At 40.3% G+C, this 18408-nt stretch overlaps 1 protein-coding gene across 4 annotated transcripts in view; it reads left to right on the top strand.

Moving 5' to 3' along the window:
* The first annotated feature begins 318 nt into the window (after nt 1–318).
* Nucleotides 319–18408, top strand: part of TRPM1 (transient receptor potential cation channel subfamily M member 1) — an 81778-nt gene continuing 63688 nt past the window's right edge. For 2 of the 4 annotated variants that reach the window (XM_089781885.1, XM_075897708.2), the window contains exons 1-5: nt 8854–9621; nt 10708–10903; nt 12258–12471; nt 14734–14858; nt 15933–16104. In XM_089781885.1, the coding sequence (XP_089638011.1) occupies nt 9521–9621; nt 10708–10903; nt 12258–12471; nt 14734–14858; nt 15933–16104 (808 nt within the window). In that variant the 5' untranslated portion in view covers nt 8854–9520. Of the gene's footprint in view, nt 375–1545; nt 1672–8853; nt 9622–10707; nt 10904–12257; nt 12472–14733; nt 14859–15932; nt 16105–18408 lie in introns of those variants that run through there. The other 2 variants (XM_075897710.2, XM_075897709.2) reach the window with 2 other exon arrangements.

Below are 18408 nucleotides of genomic sequence, written 5' to 3'. Positions count from 1 at the left end.
CAAATTGGAGATTTGGGCACTATCAAAGTAGATTTGTTGTGCCTTGTTCCACCAAGAGATGAAAATACCCTGTGGGCAGAAAGATGGGTCATGAGACTTCTAAAGGATTACCTTCAAAGGAGTCATGAGATTGGTTTGAACAAAGAAGCTGCTCACATGGTTATCATATGAGATTCTCTTCTTAAAGTGGTGGAAACCCATCTCCTAGGGGAGTCTCAGGGACTTTAGAGACTGGAAGTCCTAGCAGGAAGATGAGAGAAATCTGAACAATAAAAGGAAAGAGGGAACAGAAATTGATTTAAATTTAACCTATTTCCATTACATGTAAATTATCTTTCCAAAATCGGGAAAAAAAACTTTCCAGCAGCCAGCAGGTAGGACTTTTGACTTGTTTGAAAATTACTTTTCTGTGTATTTATGACTGCCCTCTATTGTGTTTTCTTTTTAAATGTCATCAAATATAACTGAGATTTAAATTAAAAAGATGCATAGATACTTTGGCTAAGTTGAGTGCTACAATTAAGGTGTGATTACAATACTACAGTTATGCTAGTTCCTAAACTTTTCATTGCTTATTGTGAAGGAGTGTAACTTGAAATAGGATTTGCAAGAAGGAAAAGGGAAAATAGGGCAACTTTCAAAATTAATTTTGTAAATAGTTGGAAATCTGTCTTTAAACTATATTTCAGAATAAACCAGTTATATCTGTATGGCAATAAGGAGAAATGCAGTAGCTGATAGACAAGTATATAAAACACATTTTCCCCCACCTTAGTGTGTGAATGCTAAGTAGGTACTACATTGGCAACAAATTCCATAGGAATGCTAGTTTGGTTGGTGGTTGTTTTCTTTTATTTCCAAACTGCATGAAAGCAATCAGTAATCTCTCTGTTTTGGAACCCAGTGTTGGTTTCAATAATCGCCTTCTGAGAACCAAACATTCTTCTCTTTACTGGGATGTATGAGATTCTGATTATACTTGAGTATTATGGGAGTCTGATGAGTGAACAAAGCATGATTCTGATTCAGGCCTGCATTGCTATCTGTATCTCTTACAAAGAGCTGATAAACATTTACTTCACCAGTATCCTTGCTTGTTATGGTGTTGCTGTAGCTCATGGACCAGGTGGTGCCTTCTCACAATAAAACACATAGGAGGAGGCTCTGAGGGTCAGACATCTTAATGAGGATCAAGTCACTGAGAACCTCCCTCACAGCATCCCAGAAATGGCCATGGAGCTCAACCGTATACATAAATCTGGAGGATCCATGATAGGCCAGGTTCACTTTTTGTTATCCCGTTAGTCAGCATGACTCCAATGCACCCACGCTACCAAAACCTACCTCTGGCCATGTTGGATCCCAGGTGCCCAAGGAGGAATTCCACATAAAGGTAATATCAACAGGCCATGCAATTAATGTTTTCTTGTATTCTCCCATGGGTCCAGAGAGAGAGCCATGCGTATCAGCCCACCATTACCTCTGACCCACTGGTCTTCGGAGGACATTTTGAGAGACTTACACATCTAACTCTAGAGAATTTATCAAAGGGGCTTTCCTGAGAAGACAGTAAAGATTAATGTACTTCACTATGCATCAAGTGTGGCATTATCTGGTAGCGATTCGAATTTACATGAGTCTTCAACTAATTTTTTACTGCAGGATGTGTTGGTAAGTTGTCATTTTTAAACATGCAGTAATAAAATGTTTAGAGCTTGTCAGCATCACTAGTAGTAAGGTATTTAATTTATTTATAGCCACTTTGTATTATCTTTTGTTGAAGATGAGGACTATATTTTTTCCTGTCTTCAGAAAATCTCTCTCTCACTGGATGCTATATAAAAGTGTGCCTTAACATACCAGAGTATTCTGTATTTTGGTCACAGTGGGCCTACCCTCCTGTGTCTAGTCATTCCTTACTCAAGCGATATTCACGTGGACATGAACCTCTATTGACCAGGATAGAATGTTTATTTTGGTAAGGACTAAATAGAGGGTTGGCCCCATATGCCGAAAGTTGAATTTATTTAAACTTTTAATTTTTTTAAAATTGTCTGTTGCATTCACTCTCAGGGATTATTTTGATCCTGGAATATTCAATTTTTATTAGAAAATTCTAGACTAATGTTGGCATTTTTCAGAAAATCCTTTATTCTATAATCCAGTATTTTTATTGTTACTTATGTAATCAATTACAGCCTCTCAGGAAGGTGTTTTAACCACTAAGTTCTAGTGTTTCCAGGAAGGCCACTAAAAGAATGTGGGGAGCATTTCTGTGCTATCACAGAAGCCTAAGGGTTAAAACAATTTCGAAATTCTTTATTTTCAAAATAACAAAAGGCAGCAGGGCACAAAATACAGCCAACTCTGCTATGACACATTTGATTATAGCTTACATATCAACCAGTGTCTGTAAAGTAATTGCTTTACTAAGTGTAAAATTAGCCATAGCAAGTAGCAAATTCTCTACAACCAGAACTATTTAGCAGACTTTTGCCTGTAGATTCTTGCTCTCAGGAAAAAGTACAGCATGGGCTACAAATAAGTGTTAATTTCCTAAGGGGCTAAATTAGCTAAACAGTATTGAGCCTGAATGTATATACATAGGGGATGGAGAATGAGTGGAAATGTGTGCGCAACTTTTTTTGAGAGAAACATCAATTGTGCATCATACAGGCACTTGAGATTAAAGTTTACTGCACTTAAGAGCCATCCTTATTGAAAATTATTTTAAAATATTTAATACAGTTAGAGTATAAATAGGAATCCTATTATTACAGTAATAGTGTTCATATTTTTCAGCATGCCTAGCATTAATTTATATTCCAGTATTTTTTCTGCTTCCTGCCCACTCCATTTTAAAATGTAGTTGTAAAGCCTTTAATAGAATGAATAATTCAAATATTGAATTTCCCCACTCATTATCACCCATGTAATGTTGGTGCTTGTGCATCATGGGATCACAACAAAGTAAGGATAGCTTAGGAGGAATATATATTCAGTGCTCTGTACAACTCCCACTAGTACTAATTAGGGCTGTGCATTTGGGGCCCAGTCTTGCAAACACTTAGATGAGTAATTCTTACTCTCATAAATAGCCTCGTTAACGTCAATCGACTATTTCCATGTACTTACGGGTTTGTAGGATTGGTGCCATCCTTTGCTGTGGAATAAAGCATCCTATTCTAATCACAGAGGTAAAGCAACACATAGTGAGAAATCTTGCATCTGTGTCTTAGCGTTAAACTATGAAAATCAAAAGTGTCATTAAAATGAGTATCGTCTGGTTCTAAAATATGTACCACCTGCATTTACCTCTGGCCATCTTTGTTTGTTACATGCTAAGATAACTCTTCACATTTAGCATATTGTAGCATCTTTTCCTATTTATAGAATTCTTGCTGGGGTAGATTTACTTTCTAACACATCATTGATCACAGTGTCCTCTTTTCAAATATCTTTTCACGTAAATGAAAGAATGGGATTAATTCATTCTCTTATTTCAGTTTGGCAATTCCAGCAGTGTATCCTTTGTATGAATTCTTGACCAAACATAAATATTCTCCCTCTCTACGTATAAAAAAACGTCCTATGGGACAACAGAGTGATGTCATCCTGTCACTCTGAGTCCCGTCACCCACCTCCACCCTCAGCTGTGTGTCCTCCACCTTCTCCCCTCCCTGGTACTCCAGGGAACCGTGAGCCATGCAGCTTTCCCCCTCCCCATCTCAGGTGCTCCAGGGAGCTGTGAGAGCCATGAGCCATGCAGTCTCCTCCCTCTCCCCCTGTCGGTACTCCGGGGAGCTGCTAGCCACACAGCCTCTCCCTCCCTCCCTTGTGCTCCAGGGATCCCTGGGAGCTGAGAGCCATGCAGCCTGTCCCCTCCACAGTGCTCTGGGGAGCCACGATCTGCATGGCCTCCCCCCACCCCTGTGCTCCTGGGAGCTGAGAGCCATGCGGACTCCCCATTCCCTGAACCTCCAGCCCTCTCACACGCACACCTTTGGCCAAGACCCCACCCCCTCAGCCAAGACTCCGCACCCCCAGCCCACTCACTCATACCCCCTAAGCTGAGATCTTACACCTCCAGCCCCTTCACACAGCCCCTCCACCAAGACCGTGCACCTAGGGTTGCCAGATGGTTGAAACAAAAATACCAAACACTCCCCCCCCCCCCCAAAAAAAAAACCACCGGGAAAGAATTCTGTTGAAGGAAAAAAGGGGGAGAGAGACCTAAGTTGTTGAGCAAAAAAAATTTAAAAAAATAAAACAGCATTGAAACAGCATGTCCCCTTTAAGAGTGAGTGCAGGGATAGGAACAAGGGAGCGGTTGAGCACTAAGAGCCAGGGGAAGCATTGCTTTCCCTTGGTCAGCAGCCATTTTGTGCTGGCAGCCTTGAAGAACCAGGTAAGCATGGGGGCTGGGTGTGTTGGGAGCTGCAGGAGACTCGGGGGGGGGGGGGAGGCCGGGTACTGAGCGTTTGTAGGGTTGCCAGGTGCCCGGCATTTTTGCCTCCTGGCCGGGGGAAAAGTCAGAAAATCCTGAACATTTTAGGTGTCCGATATTCTCTGAATTTTTTTACCGGACAGGAGGCGAAAATACCGGACTGTCCGGGTGAACACAGGACACCTGGCAACCCTACTTGCACCCTCACGCACCCCCTCCACTGAGAACTGCACCCCCAGCTTCCTCCCTCACCCTTCCGCCAAGACCCCGTATCCCCAGCCTGCTCCTGAACCCTCCCCTCTGGTCAGACACCCTGCCCCCAGCCTGCTCCTGCATCCTCCCCCGTCCAGACACCTACCCCCGTCCCCGAGAGAGGGGTTGGCAAGTGTAGCAAGCTGTGGGCACAACCCCCTAGTATATATATGTAAAAAGTACAGGGCCAGATCCTCACTCATACCAATGGGGAAAGCTCCGTAAACATCAGTGGAAAATTGACGTCGCTTCATTGTCGTCAGTAGAGCTATATCAGTTTACACCAACTGAAGTCCCCTAGTTTATTAAGTTGTGTATTGAAGCAATTTATTATAGGGAGGGTCAGCATAAAATAAAAAACTGCCGGAAGGTCATTCTTTCAGGAAATATAGCCACACTGTAGAACACAAAGACCGATTGCAATGTGCTGCAGAATAGCTTATTCCCAAATAATCGTGTAGTGTAGATGTAGCCTTCTAGATAGGTTACTTTATTCTTACATCTCCTCCTCTGCTGGCTCAGCTAATTTATACAAAACTCTGGTACCAGTGTTGTTTGCTGTCTTTACAGAAAACTTCAATGAGAGCTTTGGTCAAGTAAGGACTGAGGATTAAGCCTTGTAATTGTTTACTCGGACTTTCCAAAACAGCCCAAATCACGTTTGTTTCCTTTTACCAGCCAGCTGGAAGGACATAGGATTTCCTCCTCAGGACACCTATCAAACATGAATAATGTTTACTAATTTACTAGTGCTATACATCTCTGGTCCTGTACCTACCTTTCTCTGAGTATGAGCAGCAGGTTCTCCGTGCATAGCAGAAAAGGACAGTTGGCTTTTCTAACATTAATTATTCTTCAAGTGCATTATTAACTGGTTAACTATTGAGCAAATTTAGAAGGCCTCGGTCATATTACCTGCATGGTCTACATACTAAACAACAGTGGTCTCCATTCTCACTGCAGGATTCAAGACATCTTATTGATGGCAGTGGGAACTCCTCAAAACCCTGTGGTGGGAGAATGAATCCCAATATATCAATTAATGTTCTTTCTAGACATAGAAGTAGATTTGAGGCTGGGAGCCAAGAATTAGCAAAGATTTCATTTTGTTTTGTTTTACTTTTAATTGAAGAGATTGTCAGGTTTCACAAAGCAAAATAAATATGGCACTGAGTATCTGAATTGCATCTTTCCAAGATTCAGTTTTGGTTAGAGCATTTTGTGTTTGTAATATTAAGCAGTTTTGAACTTTGGGATGTTCAACGAGTTTAGGTCTCCCACGCTTGTGTTTCTTACAGATCAATAGAAAGCCTGAAGAGAGTTTTAGTGGTATGATCTTGCTGGTAATACCTATTTGTTTTTCAGCATAAATACACCCTCTGGCTCTTGGCCTGAAAACTGTAGTTAATCTGTCATAATCCTTTCAAAATTCTTCTCTTCAGAGGCTGTTGAAAATACTTAGCTTTTCCAAACTCACTAGGGACAGTATGTATGCTTATATTTTTCTCAAGAAACCAAATACGTTCCCATCCAGCGTGATCATAGCAACTTTTCAGAATTCTGCAGAATCCACATCAAATAAGTGGGTAAGGTGCCTATTTTCTGACAGTGGATGTGTCTGCTTAAGTATTTGTACTGGATTATAATCAAACCCTGCGTAAGAAGATTAAAAAGACAAGGGCAGTGAAACTTCAAAGACTGACCGAACACGCTTTGTGAGTTTTTATTCTGTTGATCTGTAATGCCTGCTTTTCCCTTCCTCTCATTAGCATTGAAAAATAAGCCAACAGTGCGTCCTATATTATTTTGTATGTGGTGCATTTGAAGTGTGGGTGTGCAATGCTTTTTTTAGTGCAGTGGCAGAAAACAGACTTTATTAAAAATAGCTATAATATAATGAATGCACAGCTGGGAATTCAGATAGACCATAGCGCTCACGTTAGAAACGTAATTGCAAAACATTTCCTTTTAGATATAAATGAGGAACAAAGAACCTTAGACTTCATGGGTACATCTAAACTACATGGCTCCGTCGACAGAGCCATATAGCTTAGTCTACTCGACAAAGGGAAATGAAGCAGTGATTTAAATAATCGCCGCTTCGTTTAAATCAAAATGGCCTCCACGCTGTGCCGATCAGCTGTTTGTCGGCACAGCGCCGCAGTCTAGATCTGCCGACCCCAGAACCCTTTGTCGGCAGATCCTGTAAGCCTCGTTTCACAAGGCATAAAAGATCTGCCAACAAAGGGTTCTGGGGTTGGCAGATCCCTGTCTAGACTGTGGCACTGTGCCGACAAACAGCTGATCGGCACAGCGTGGTGGCCATTTTGATTTAAATGAAGCAGGGATTATTTAAATCGCTGCTTCATTTCCCTTTGTCGTCCTGCCTCATCTACATGGCTCCGTCAACGGAGCCATGTAGTCTAGACACACCCCCTGGCGTTGCCCCAAATGGTGTAGACAAGTACAGCACGGGTGAACGTGAAACGGGTTGCTAGAGCAGTGGCAGGCAACTATCCGGGTTCGTTATGTGGCCCTTGAGACATTTTGTTGACCTTTGCCCATGCACAGGGCTGCCAGATTTTTCTGGTTTCCGTCCACGTAGGTTTTTTCCTACTGGTAATACTAAAGAGAAATGCACATAAAGCAAAGGCATGTTGAGTGAGGTGCACACTGATTGTGCACAGCATTGACTGTGAGAGCCGTGCGCTCCCTTCTGCATCTGCTATTGTCCAATCAGCACACTCCACAAATTCACAAGCACAGTTAGCGAAAACTATCCAGTCCCGGGAGATCATCTTGGTTACAACATTCTTGTGGCCCACTGAAATGACAGAGAACTACCCATGTGACTCACTCACTAGCCTAGATTGCCCATCGCTTTGTTAGAGATACATGATTTATCTCTTCTGAGAGAATGGTTATGTGCATGTGCCCGGATTTATCTTATACAAAAAAGGACAAGTCCAGTGAAAAATATTGTTGAATCTGTATCATAAAGCACCAGTCCCCATACACATGAACAATGGCAAAACATGCTACTGAACTGGAAAACTGGTTGTGTTGGCTGTAATCACTAGGCTTGTCAGCCTCACAGAGCCACGTTTCATCTATCATTCAGTCTGTGGTGCTCACAGCTTGCCAATGGTTGCTTCAGGAAGATTGACCATTTCAAAATGAAGATAGCAGCAATATGTTACAGTGATGGCTCAGAAAAATAAAAGGAATGGATTTTACACTGTTGATTCAAAACCACCAGTTGTCATGGGCTCCAAAATGCTGGCTGCTGCCAAGAGCACGATGTTTTCAAAGTTATTGTGATGTTTAAAAAGGGAACATTGAATTGGATTGTGGATTTTTGGAGAGAGAAAACCTGAAGCCTGGAAAACGCAACAAAGAGTTGTTTCTTCAGATTGGAACCGTCAGTAGGAGTGCCCTTCAAACTTCTTATCTGGTATTTGTGCAGACCTGCAATTGCAAAAAGTCACTTACAGAAAATCTTAGGCATTCCTTCATAATATATATGTTTTCAAAAGTTACAGAGGCTGTGAAACAGCTATGTTTCCTCATATAGCTCTGGTCTTATGCCATAAAATCAGCAAACTGTTTGCAAAATGCAGAAAAAGTGATTACATAGTCATTCAGTTTCATCGCTATCCATTGTCTTTGATGCCACAAACCTTTGAGCTATGTTTCCATTGGTACTATTGCAAAAGACTTGCTGTCTTGTAAAGCTGTGCCAAACACATGTAAGGAGAATGTTTATTTAAAAAATTAAGAAAACAAATATTTCCATGTTCCTTGGGAGCGGCATATTGCAATTGACGTGGATAGTGCAAAGCAATGTCTGGAAAGGGATACGTCTCTAGGCGATTCTGACGCACAGCACTGTATCTAATGCCTGAGGGCTGCTCTGCTTCAAATTCCTGATGCTAAGAAATACCTGTAAGCTTGTTCCATGTGGTTCATGAAGCTGTAGTGAATTCCATTAAGTGCTGCCTAATGCATTGTTGACTTTTGCAATGTTCTATGATGGTATGGGTTGCGAGCAACTCCTATCAAAATAAAGGGAAGTAACCCTTACTTGATCCATTGATAACTTGACTGTTGGAAATGAGAGCAAAATTACAGCCTTTCCTGAATGGCCAGCTGTCACTCCTGGTTGGTTATTTAAGTAATTATTCTTTGCTAGCATGCTTGTGCCTCTGTGGGCACTTTAGTGAAGTGAACTCATCTCTCCAGGAACAGAACATGAATTTCATCCAGAAGACAGGCTTAGCTCTATCCTTGAATTGTGACTCTGGTTAACATTTTGTACCTCTTCACAATCAAAACAAAGATTTGCCTGCTCATGGCTGAGGTGGTGGATTTTGAAAAAGAGGATCACAAGCCCAGAGTTTAGGAAGCTGTGGTGGGTAGCTCTTTTTGAGCTGCACTGCATTCTTTTTCAACTCTAACTGAACTATGTTGCTGCAATGGATTTTCTAATTGCAGTGCACCGAACCATGGCATTGTTTCACTCACGTCTGTTTGTGTTTGAAAAACATTGTGAACTTCTGATGATGTGTTCTGGTTTACGTTCACCGAAAAAATGGTGCACACAATTCCAATTTATCTTTAGTAAGTAGCATCATTCTTCCCCGCTCCCACTACACCACCATGCCTGGGTAGAAGAGATCATATTTTCCCTGCTATAATTTAAGGAGTCTAGCCTCCAGAAATGCATATTGTAAATATCTCATAGCTTTGATGGCCAAATATTTCAAGAAAGAAACTAAGCTGTAAACATTTTGCTGTATCAGCCACTCAGCAACTATATCAATGTCTTATTTCTTATTTCAGGGTCAAAAGGCTTGGATTGAGAAGACCTTTTCAAAAAGAGAATGCATCTACATAATTGCCAACAACAAAGATGTTAACAGGTGACAAATGTTAAGCTTTTACTTTAGTAGATAAAACACTAATTATCACAGAAGTCAGTGGAATTCTCTGAATTCCTATGATGTAGCTGAGTGCTGATTTGTATTCATTATCCTTGACTGAAAGAAGGCAAGGGAGCAAAAGTGAGACAGCAGGTTTGTCCACACAGAGCAGTAGTGTACACTGGGCTGGAGGGAGAAGAGATTTCTAAAAAAAATCCTACAGTAATATGCTGCTCATTATCTTGTCCATGTAGAAATGGATGGAGTACACTACAAGTACCATAGTGTGCTTTAATATAGTACTGTTTGAGACCACCAGGATCTACACAGTGTGACACAGTAAGGTGCTTTAGAAATCCTCCTAAAGTGCATTACTCCATTGGGTAGACAAGCTCATGCATTTGCGTGCTCTGCCTAGAACAGAAGGAAAGGAGCAGAGAGGAGCCCCAGACTGGAAGAATGGAATGAGTGAGTGTTAGGGGAAGAAGATGGAGATGAGGCCAGAGACGCAAAATGTAGCAAATCCTTAGAGGTTTCATTAAATGAGAATCCAACTTTCATTGGATTCTGAGACCAATAAGAAGCCAAGAGAAGGGGGTAATCCTAGCTCCTGAAGCAAGGCAGTAGCATTGTCTCATTGTGCTGCATGTAGTAGTGTGATAGTGTTACTGCTCTTGTACTATCACTTGGCTAAATTGTGTCCTGCTTGGGTAGCTGCCCAGAGATGGAAGGGGTTAAAGGTGCCCTTTCATGCTCTTGTACAGATTACCTACACTGTGGGTAGCAGCAGAAATAGGGAGACGGACTCTGCCCAGCTACTGTTTTCCCCTGGCAAAGGAACCAGCCAGTCAGGCCCTATCCTCTGAAAAAGTGGGTTTCATTGTGTGCCTAGGTATGGCTCATAGAAGGTATTTCAATGACTTGCAGAAAGTCCTAGAAGCTAGATACAAAATAGGTAGGTTCATTTGTGTCTGAAATCTAATGTTTTTGTTTCTGGTGAAATTTGGTTATTTTTTTAAGGGGGACACAATCAGATATTGGTGACAATATGTTCATCGTCCGTGCCAAATCTAATTTTGGTTTCAGGTGCTGCTGTGGCCAGCTTATTAGTCAACACATTCCAATTCCTGCAAGTACAGCGACTAACAAAAATGGAGAGGAAACAAAGCAATTGGAACCTCAGCCAGAAAAATGGTCTGTCAGTAAGCACACCCAAACATGTCCAACAGATGCCTATGGAAATCTTGAGTTCCAGGGAGGTGGACATTCAAATAAGGCCATGGTAAGGAATGGAACACATCCTGTACAAACATCTGTCATCTAGATCCCCACCTCACTGAGGGCCTCATCCAAGCTTGACAATGTTAGAGGCTAGAATCCTGTGTCTTTCAGAAAAGTGGGTATAATACATGTAGCTGCAGTCCAAGCTTTCCCACTGAAGCATTCCTCTGTGCCAGGTCTCTGTTCTAGAAGGAGCCACTCATGAAGCTGGTGCCTGTGCACTTTTATCCCGCGGCCTCTCTCTTTTCGACTGCCAAGTGAAATATTCTGGGGGTTCGAAGGAGAACAACATATAGCAAAACTAAAAAAAGTTACAGAAAATAAACACGTGTAGTTCTCCTATCCACATGTAATAAAATGTCAGTAGTTTAAAAAAATAGATCATGATTTTAGAAGTAAATCTAATATAAAAATGAGTAGTCCTGTGGCACAGGACTGCTTATTGTTTTCCATCTTACAGATTAACATGGCTACCCCTCTGAGACTTTATAATATAAAAAGCAATGCTTACATTGGTAGAAAAACTAACAAAACAGTGAAATAGGATAAAATGTTGCATAAGCCCATTACTGGCAGTATGGAGAAGGACTCTTGTTTGGTAGTTAAAACAGGATTGGATGAACCAAAAAAAACCCCGTGATCTTTTTAGAGAGGTAATTTCCCCCAGCTTAAATTCCTAACAAGAACTTCCCCTCTCCATGCCAAACTGGGGCTTTTAAAATAGTGGCCTCTTTTACCCAGAGATCAAGATTCCAAGTCCGGAAGGAACCACTGCAACTATGTAGTGTGACTTCTCATATAACATGGGCCATAGAACTCCACATCAAAATTCCTAAAGTTTTAGGAAAACATCCAGTTTTAATTTTAAAATTTGCCAGTGATGGAGAAACCACCACAATCCTTCATATCTTGCTCCATTGATTAATTTCTCTCATTTAATAGAATGCCAGTAGTTTAAAAAGAAATGCCATGATTTTTTAAGTAAATATAATATACTATATATTATAATATAGGTATTAAAAATGTACACCTTATTTCCAGTCTGAATTTATCTAGCTTCAACTTCCAGCATTAGATCATGCATTATATCTTTCTCTGCTAAACTATCCAATATTAATTTCCCATGTAATGAATGCCACATTCTCGGCTCCTCTACAATGGAGCAATGCAACTCAGGCTTACTAATTCTCCTCATTACCAGCAGTATAGAAACATTGTGAGACTTTGATTGAAAAACATTAAAATCCTTCCTTGTGCACGTTAGATTTGTTGATTCCTCCGTTTTCAGTCAATGGAAGATATTACAAATAAAATAGCACCATAATATTAAGGCATTGCTCCCAACTATTTTGCAGTATATCCGTGTGTCGTATGACACGAAACCAGATTCTCTTCTTCATCTCATGGTGAAAGATTGGCAACTGGAACTTCCCAAGCTTTTAATCTCTGTTCATGGGGGCCTCCAGAATTTTGAATTGCAACCTAAATTGAAACAAGTATTTGGGAAAGGCCTGATCAAGGCTGCCATGACAACAGGAGCCTGGATTTTCACTGGAGGAGTTAGCACTGGTAAGAAATTACCATTTTCTGAATTGTACTTCTGGAGTAAATGTTTCTGCATATGGTCTTTCTTAGGCCAGATCTCCACTACACAAGAAAAGTCGACTTCTGAGACACAATGTCAGCTTTGAGAATAGTGTAGCTGGGGTTAATATGTCTTAAGTAGGATTTCTGCAGTGCCCCAATTGTGGGAGCTCAATGGGAGAATTTGTCCCATCAACTTCCCTTACTCCTCACAACTGCCAGAAGTGCCAGAGTCAATGGGGAAGTCATCAACAGTAGATTTTGGTGGTCCTAGATCTTACAGGTTAGGAGGAGTTCTTGAACCAACAGACCGATAAACTCTCTCAAATACATAGTAGAAGATTGTCAAACCTGAATCATTCTCTTGGCTGTTCTCTGAACCCTCTCCAATTTTTTGAAATCCTTCTTCAATTCTGAACACTGGAACTGAATAAAGTATTCCAGCAGTAATCATGCCAGTGCCAAAACCAGAGATCCTATAACCTGTCCTACTTCTATGCATGAGTCCCCTGTTTATACCACATTAACCCTTTTGGCCATAGCATTGGACTGGCAGCTCACGTTCAACTGAATATTCTTCATGATCCTCAGGTCTTTTGCAAAGGCATTGCTTCCTCCATCCTATAAACATAGCTTCTGCTGTTTGTTCCTCGATGTAATGACTTTATATTTGGCTGTATTGATTGTATAACTGATATGGTTAGGTGACACCATCACTGGACCTAACCATGTTAGTTATACGATCAAGGACACATATTCCTGTTCATCCAGAAATATAATTTATGCCATCATGTGCCAACAGTGTCCTTCTGCTATGTATATTGGACAGACTTCTCAGACACTTCGCCAAAGAATTAATGCCCACAAATCAGACATCTTCACAAGGAAAAACCTGTCAGTTTACATTTCAACCTACCTGGACATAGTCATAACGACCTTACTACATGCATCTTACTTCAAAGAGACTTTGACACCAGATTCTAGAGAGAAACTTCAGAACATTAATTCATGCTTAAATTTGACACTTTACGATTGGGCCTTAAAGATGCTAATTACCTTACACATTATAAAGACATCTTCCTCACTTATCACCTTTGATTAGCCATTTATTGACTTATAAACAGCTATTCCCTCCTTCCTTCTCCCTTGCCCCACCTTCTGTTCTAAATCTGATTTGTCAGTTCAATAATGTGTTCACTTTTTTATTGTATTCCTTTGGTATATATGGTCCTGCCATTTCTCTTTCAGTATATGATCTGAGGAAGTGGGTTTGGCCCACAAAAGCTCATCACCTATTAAACCATCTTGTTAGTTTTTAAAGTGCTACATAGTTTTTCCTTTTGATTTAGCAAGATCAGACTAACACGGTTACCTCTCTACTACTATTCAACAAAATAAAGAGACAATCTAGGATGAAGTGCAGTGTTATAATAAAGTTTTCACTCATTTCTCACATCTATATATATATATATATTAGAGATTTGTGCATCTGTCTGTATGCGAGTCTCCTTCTAAACTGTAAGAGCTAGGGCCACCAAATTCAGTATGCAAGAGAGGCTGGGAACCATGTCCTGGCCCTGGAAAGGGTTCAGCCCTGCAGGCTGCAGGGCGGGAGGGGGTTGCTGGAGGCTGGTGTTGACCCCTGGAGCTTCCCCTCCCTAGCAGACAGTCTGTAGGCCACAGGGAGGGGAAGTGCTGCAGGCAGAGAACTGTTCCGCAAGCCTGCCCCCACCACGGACAGGCTGCAAGCCACCGGAGCCTGCCCCCTCCCACTCTCATGGACAGCCTGCAGCCCATTCATTTTGTTTTCCCAAAAAAGATTGAGTTAAGGATACAAATATGCTGGGTAAATCTTCTAGTTTTTAAACATTTAAATGGACCTTATCAAATTGAAACTCATATTTCTCTGCAATGTCAAATATGCTATTTCTTTTAGTTACAAGTAGCACATAAGATTGCTGGAACTGAAAAAGGTTAGCAAAAACTTTTTGCTATTTTTTGTTTGTAAACAGATTAAGGGAGCTGAAAACTGTTTATAAAAGAAAAAAATGTTTGTTTGTTTTTTATTTCAAAGTACATGATTTAAAGGATGCTTAATCAGAAACTAGAGTTTTCTGAGAACAGTTTCAAAAACGTGTGTGTCTTTCAAATACTGTGAAGTTTGAAAAAGAGTATGTAAGTACTTGTCAGCATTTCAGCATAAGCCTCTGAAGCATCAAGAATGAATTTAAATGAATTGTACCTTAGGAGTAATTCGCCATGTGGGAGATGCCTTGAAAGATCATTCATCCAAGTCCAGAGGACGAATCTGTGCCATAGGAATTGCACCATGGGGCATTGTGGAAAATAAAGAGGATCTGACTGGGAAAGATGTAAGTCTCTTCTCTTTAAGAAAATTCTCATGTAATGGGCTATCAACTGTGTAACAAAATGCCTACTTCATCTTTTTGCACTTCTTGTGTATTTTCGTATTTCCATTTCCAGCATATTTTTAGAACTGAAATGAATGTACATTGTTGTAACTAATTCTCAGTCTGATTCTGCTCCAAATGTTTTGCTGAGGAAAGGAGGGAAAAGGTAACAGTGGTAGAGGTATTTGCTCCATGTACAAAGAGGAAAGGAAGAAGGTGAAGTTGATAACTTACCTTTAGTCTCTCAATGGAGACATGAGAGAAGGTCTAATTGTCATCAGTATCCTAAGGGTTAATAGATGTTGGCTGATTATAGTTTGGAATTCCAGCATATTGCACGTGATTCTGTGACCTCCAATAGCTACTGTCGATGGCACAAAGGACAATTCATGCAATCTATGAAGCTCATTCTGTTTTCTGCACAGTCACAAATATAATAGATGTGTTATATGTAGACACTTCTAGGAATCTGATTCCTCTTGAGAACAGTTTTTTAATAAAGATATACTTATGTTGTATGCATTTCATCTGCTGCCCTTTCAGTACAAAATAAGTATAGCGTGTGTAGCTAAAGAGGTACTATTTTAGTGCAGGTAGCAAGGGCCTGTTCTTGTGTACTGGAAAGTGTTGAGTTCTAACCCCGATGCTTTATGCTGAAATTTTTGTAGAAATCCTTGGTGCCCATACATGAGCTACACAGATTTGCACTCAGCAGCTGAACATGAATTACTCAGGGCTCCAGGTGTTCAGAAGAAAATGTTGTCAAATTGGGTGAGGGAACTACACAAGACAGTGGTTACGGAGAAGGTGTTTTTAGCATTTGTAAAGGAGCAAGTGAGAGATCCTTTAGTTACTGGTCAGACAGCTAAAGACAGGCTGTTCTGTATTTCAGATTATAAAGGCCTCTATTGTTAGAGTCTCTTCTTGGTGCTACATGTTATTATGTTGAAAATTGTGGCTTTGGGTTTGTCACATGTGTCTATAGTAGCAAGTAAAGCCTTTTTCTTCATCTTTATGCATGCATCCTTTTGACAGGTATCAAGAGTTTATCAAACAATGTCAAATCCTCTAAGCAAGCTCTGTGTTCTCAACAGTTCTCATACACACTTCATTCTAGCGGACAACGGCACACTTGGTAAATATGGAGCTGAAGTTAAATTGCGACGTCAACTGGAAAAACACATCTCCCTTCAGAAAATTAACACACGTAAGTGCAGTGGGAGACATCAGAAACAAACTGTGAACATGAATGAAGTGGATTTTTTTTAAAAAACTTGTATTGGACTGAAATTTAGATTTTTGTACCAGCGACTGAAACTTGATCAGGTCAGTGTTAACTGGAACAACAATATGTGTTGCCTGGATTGCTAACAAAGAAGGCTTGAATCTAATAGGATGGGAAACATAGCAGAGTAAACAGTGAGAAGTTCTGTGGCACCTTATAGACTAACAGATTTGTTGCGCATAAGCTTTCGTGGGCAAAGACCCACTTTGTCTGACGAAGTGGGTCTTTGCCCACGAAAGCTTATGCTGCAACAAATCTGTTAGTCTGTAAGGTGCCACAGGACTTCTCATTGTTTATGCAGATTCAGACTAACATGGCTACCTCTCTGATACATAGCAGAGTCAGGATCAGGAAAAGGAAGAAGGGAAGGTGAGGAATAAGAGAGAGATGGGAATTCAGTGGAACAAGACTTTAAATGAAAGAGGCTCATGAAGGAAAACAAAGAAAGATATTTTGCCTACTTCTAGCCAGTGTTCAGAGACCTCACTGAATACCCACCAAAGAATAATACTGTACTTCATCAAATTCCAGTTAACCAGCATACTGTGAATCTCTGTGGTCCCTGTTCGTAAGAGTCTGTGCTAACACTTTCTTTTGATTTGAGTTGGTATCCCTTGAGTTCCACCTTGAATTTCACAGTAAAAATTCTGCAACTCTTCCAATGAATGTAATCAGAGATTTGGATTTTAATGAATCTCTAAACTAGGCAAATCTCTCCTCCTTTAAGGGTTTTACGTGTAAAGTTTCATGAAGGACTGCAGTTTGTTTATTTCTTCCCCAGTATTCATTTCTAAATTATTTATCAGGTGCAGTTTATGTGATTTCTCTCAAGACTTGATCAGGGATTTCTTTCTTTATTGAAACTTCTGTAACATCCTGATCGCCAAAAAGAAAATAGATAAATGAGAGAACTAACTGGGTTGGTTTTTCTGTGGTTGCCCATCAGTAATTCATTTTATTCTAAATAATGCATAGTGATTGAATAATATCTCAAAAGAGGAGGAGGATTTCGGAATCAGAAACAAGGGAAAATGAAAACTGTATTGATAGATATGTCAGCTTTAATTTTTTTCTGCTGCCTCTTCAGACATATCATTGAAGCTTGAGTCTTTTGAGCTTATTATCAGAGGAATGGAAATGAGGATACTTTTAAAATAACAATAAAAAACCTTAATTGGGTCTCTGGAGTTTGAGAATTTAGCAGTCGCCAGGTATGGATTCCTAATCTCTGGCAGGCTTGACATTATTCAATTTTATCCAATAAATATTAATAGTCATTGATTTTTCCCCTATCCCAAAAATCAGAGTGAGGAAAAACACCATCATGAATAATTAATGCTACTTTATAAGTAGTCTGTGATCTCGTTTGGTATGTGGAGTGGGGATATGAGAAAGACGAGAGAGAAGTTACAATGAAATAATATTATTTTGAGCCCTATCTGGATACAAAGTTTGTATCTGCATCTGATACACAGATAAAAAAGCAGATCTTCACAGATTTGCAGGGCTATGATTATTTTCTTTTTCTGATATCCCCTAAATTCATGAAGGTCGTATGAAGTATTTGAAATCTTTCTAAAAGCAGGGTTTTTTAAAAATAAACTTTGGTTTTGATGTGAATTTCAGGGAACATGGAGATTTGGAGTCAGAAAATCTGGTTTTACATAAATAAGATGATTTTTATTTTTGCACCTCTTAAGAATCTCAGCTTCTATTAGTGGGCCAATTTTTTCTCTCAGTTGCAGCCAGATGGCCAGTGCTTTTCAAATAAAAGAGAAGAGGAGGGAACTTGACTTATTACTTTCCAAATAAACAACTATTTGTCTGAGCAAAGGGGGCTTTTTAATTTCAAGTTTGCAAAAATAATGTGATGACTTTAAAAAATTATTAAAAATAAAACTCCTTCCTGTACTTGAATTGAATCTTAATCTTTTTTGTCTCAAGTAATGCTGATAGCCAGTGGGGCCAACAGCCACCTCAGGAGCAAGGGGAGGGTTTGGGGGTGGGGGCGGGGCATCCAGCCCCAGCTATAGTGGCAGTGGTGGTGCCCAGGGCTGTTTGCATCACCAGGCCCCATGGCAACTTCCCTCTTTGCTCTGCCTGTTCCCTCTTCAGCGGGCTTGTCTATAGCCACTGAGACATGCAGATTGTCATTCCTTAAATAACAGGAAATCAATTCAAAATACTGTTGGTATGGGGCATGTATAGCAGCTACTATTGGGGGTT

The sequence above is a fragment of the Pelodiscus sinensis genome, chromosome 14 (genome assembly GCF_052426305.1).
Source record: "Pelodiscus sinensis isolate ZL-2025 chromosome 14, ASM5242630v1, whole genome shotgun sequence".
Classification (NCBI taxonomy): Eukaryota; Metazoa; Chordata; order Testudines; family Trionychidae; genus Pelodiscus; species Pelodiscus sinensis.
The sequence above is the reverse complement of the archived record's forward strand: the minus strand, read 5'-3'. Positions and strand labels throughout refer to the sequence as shown.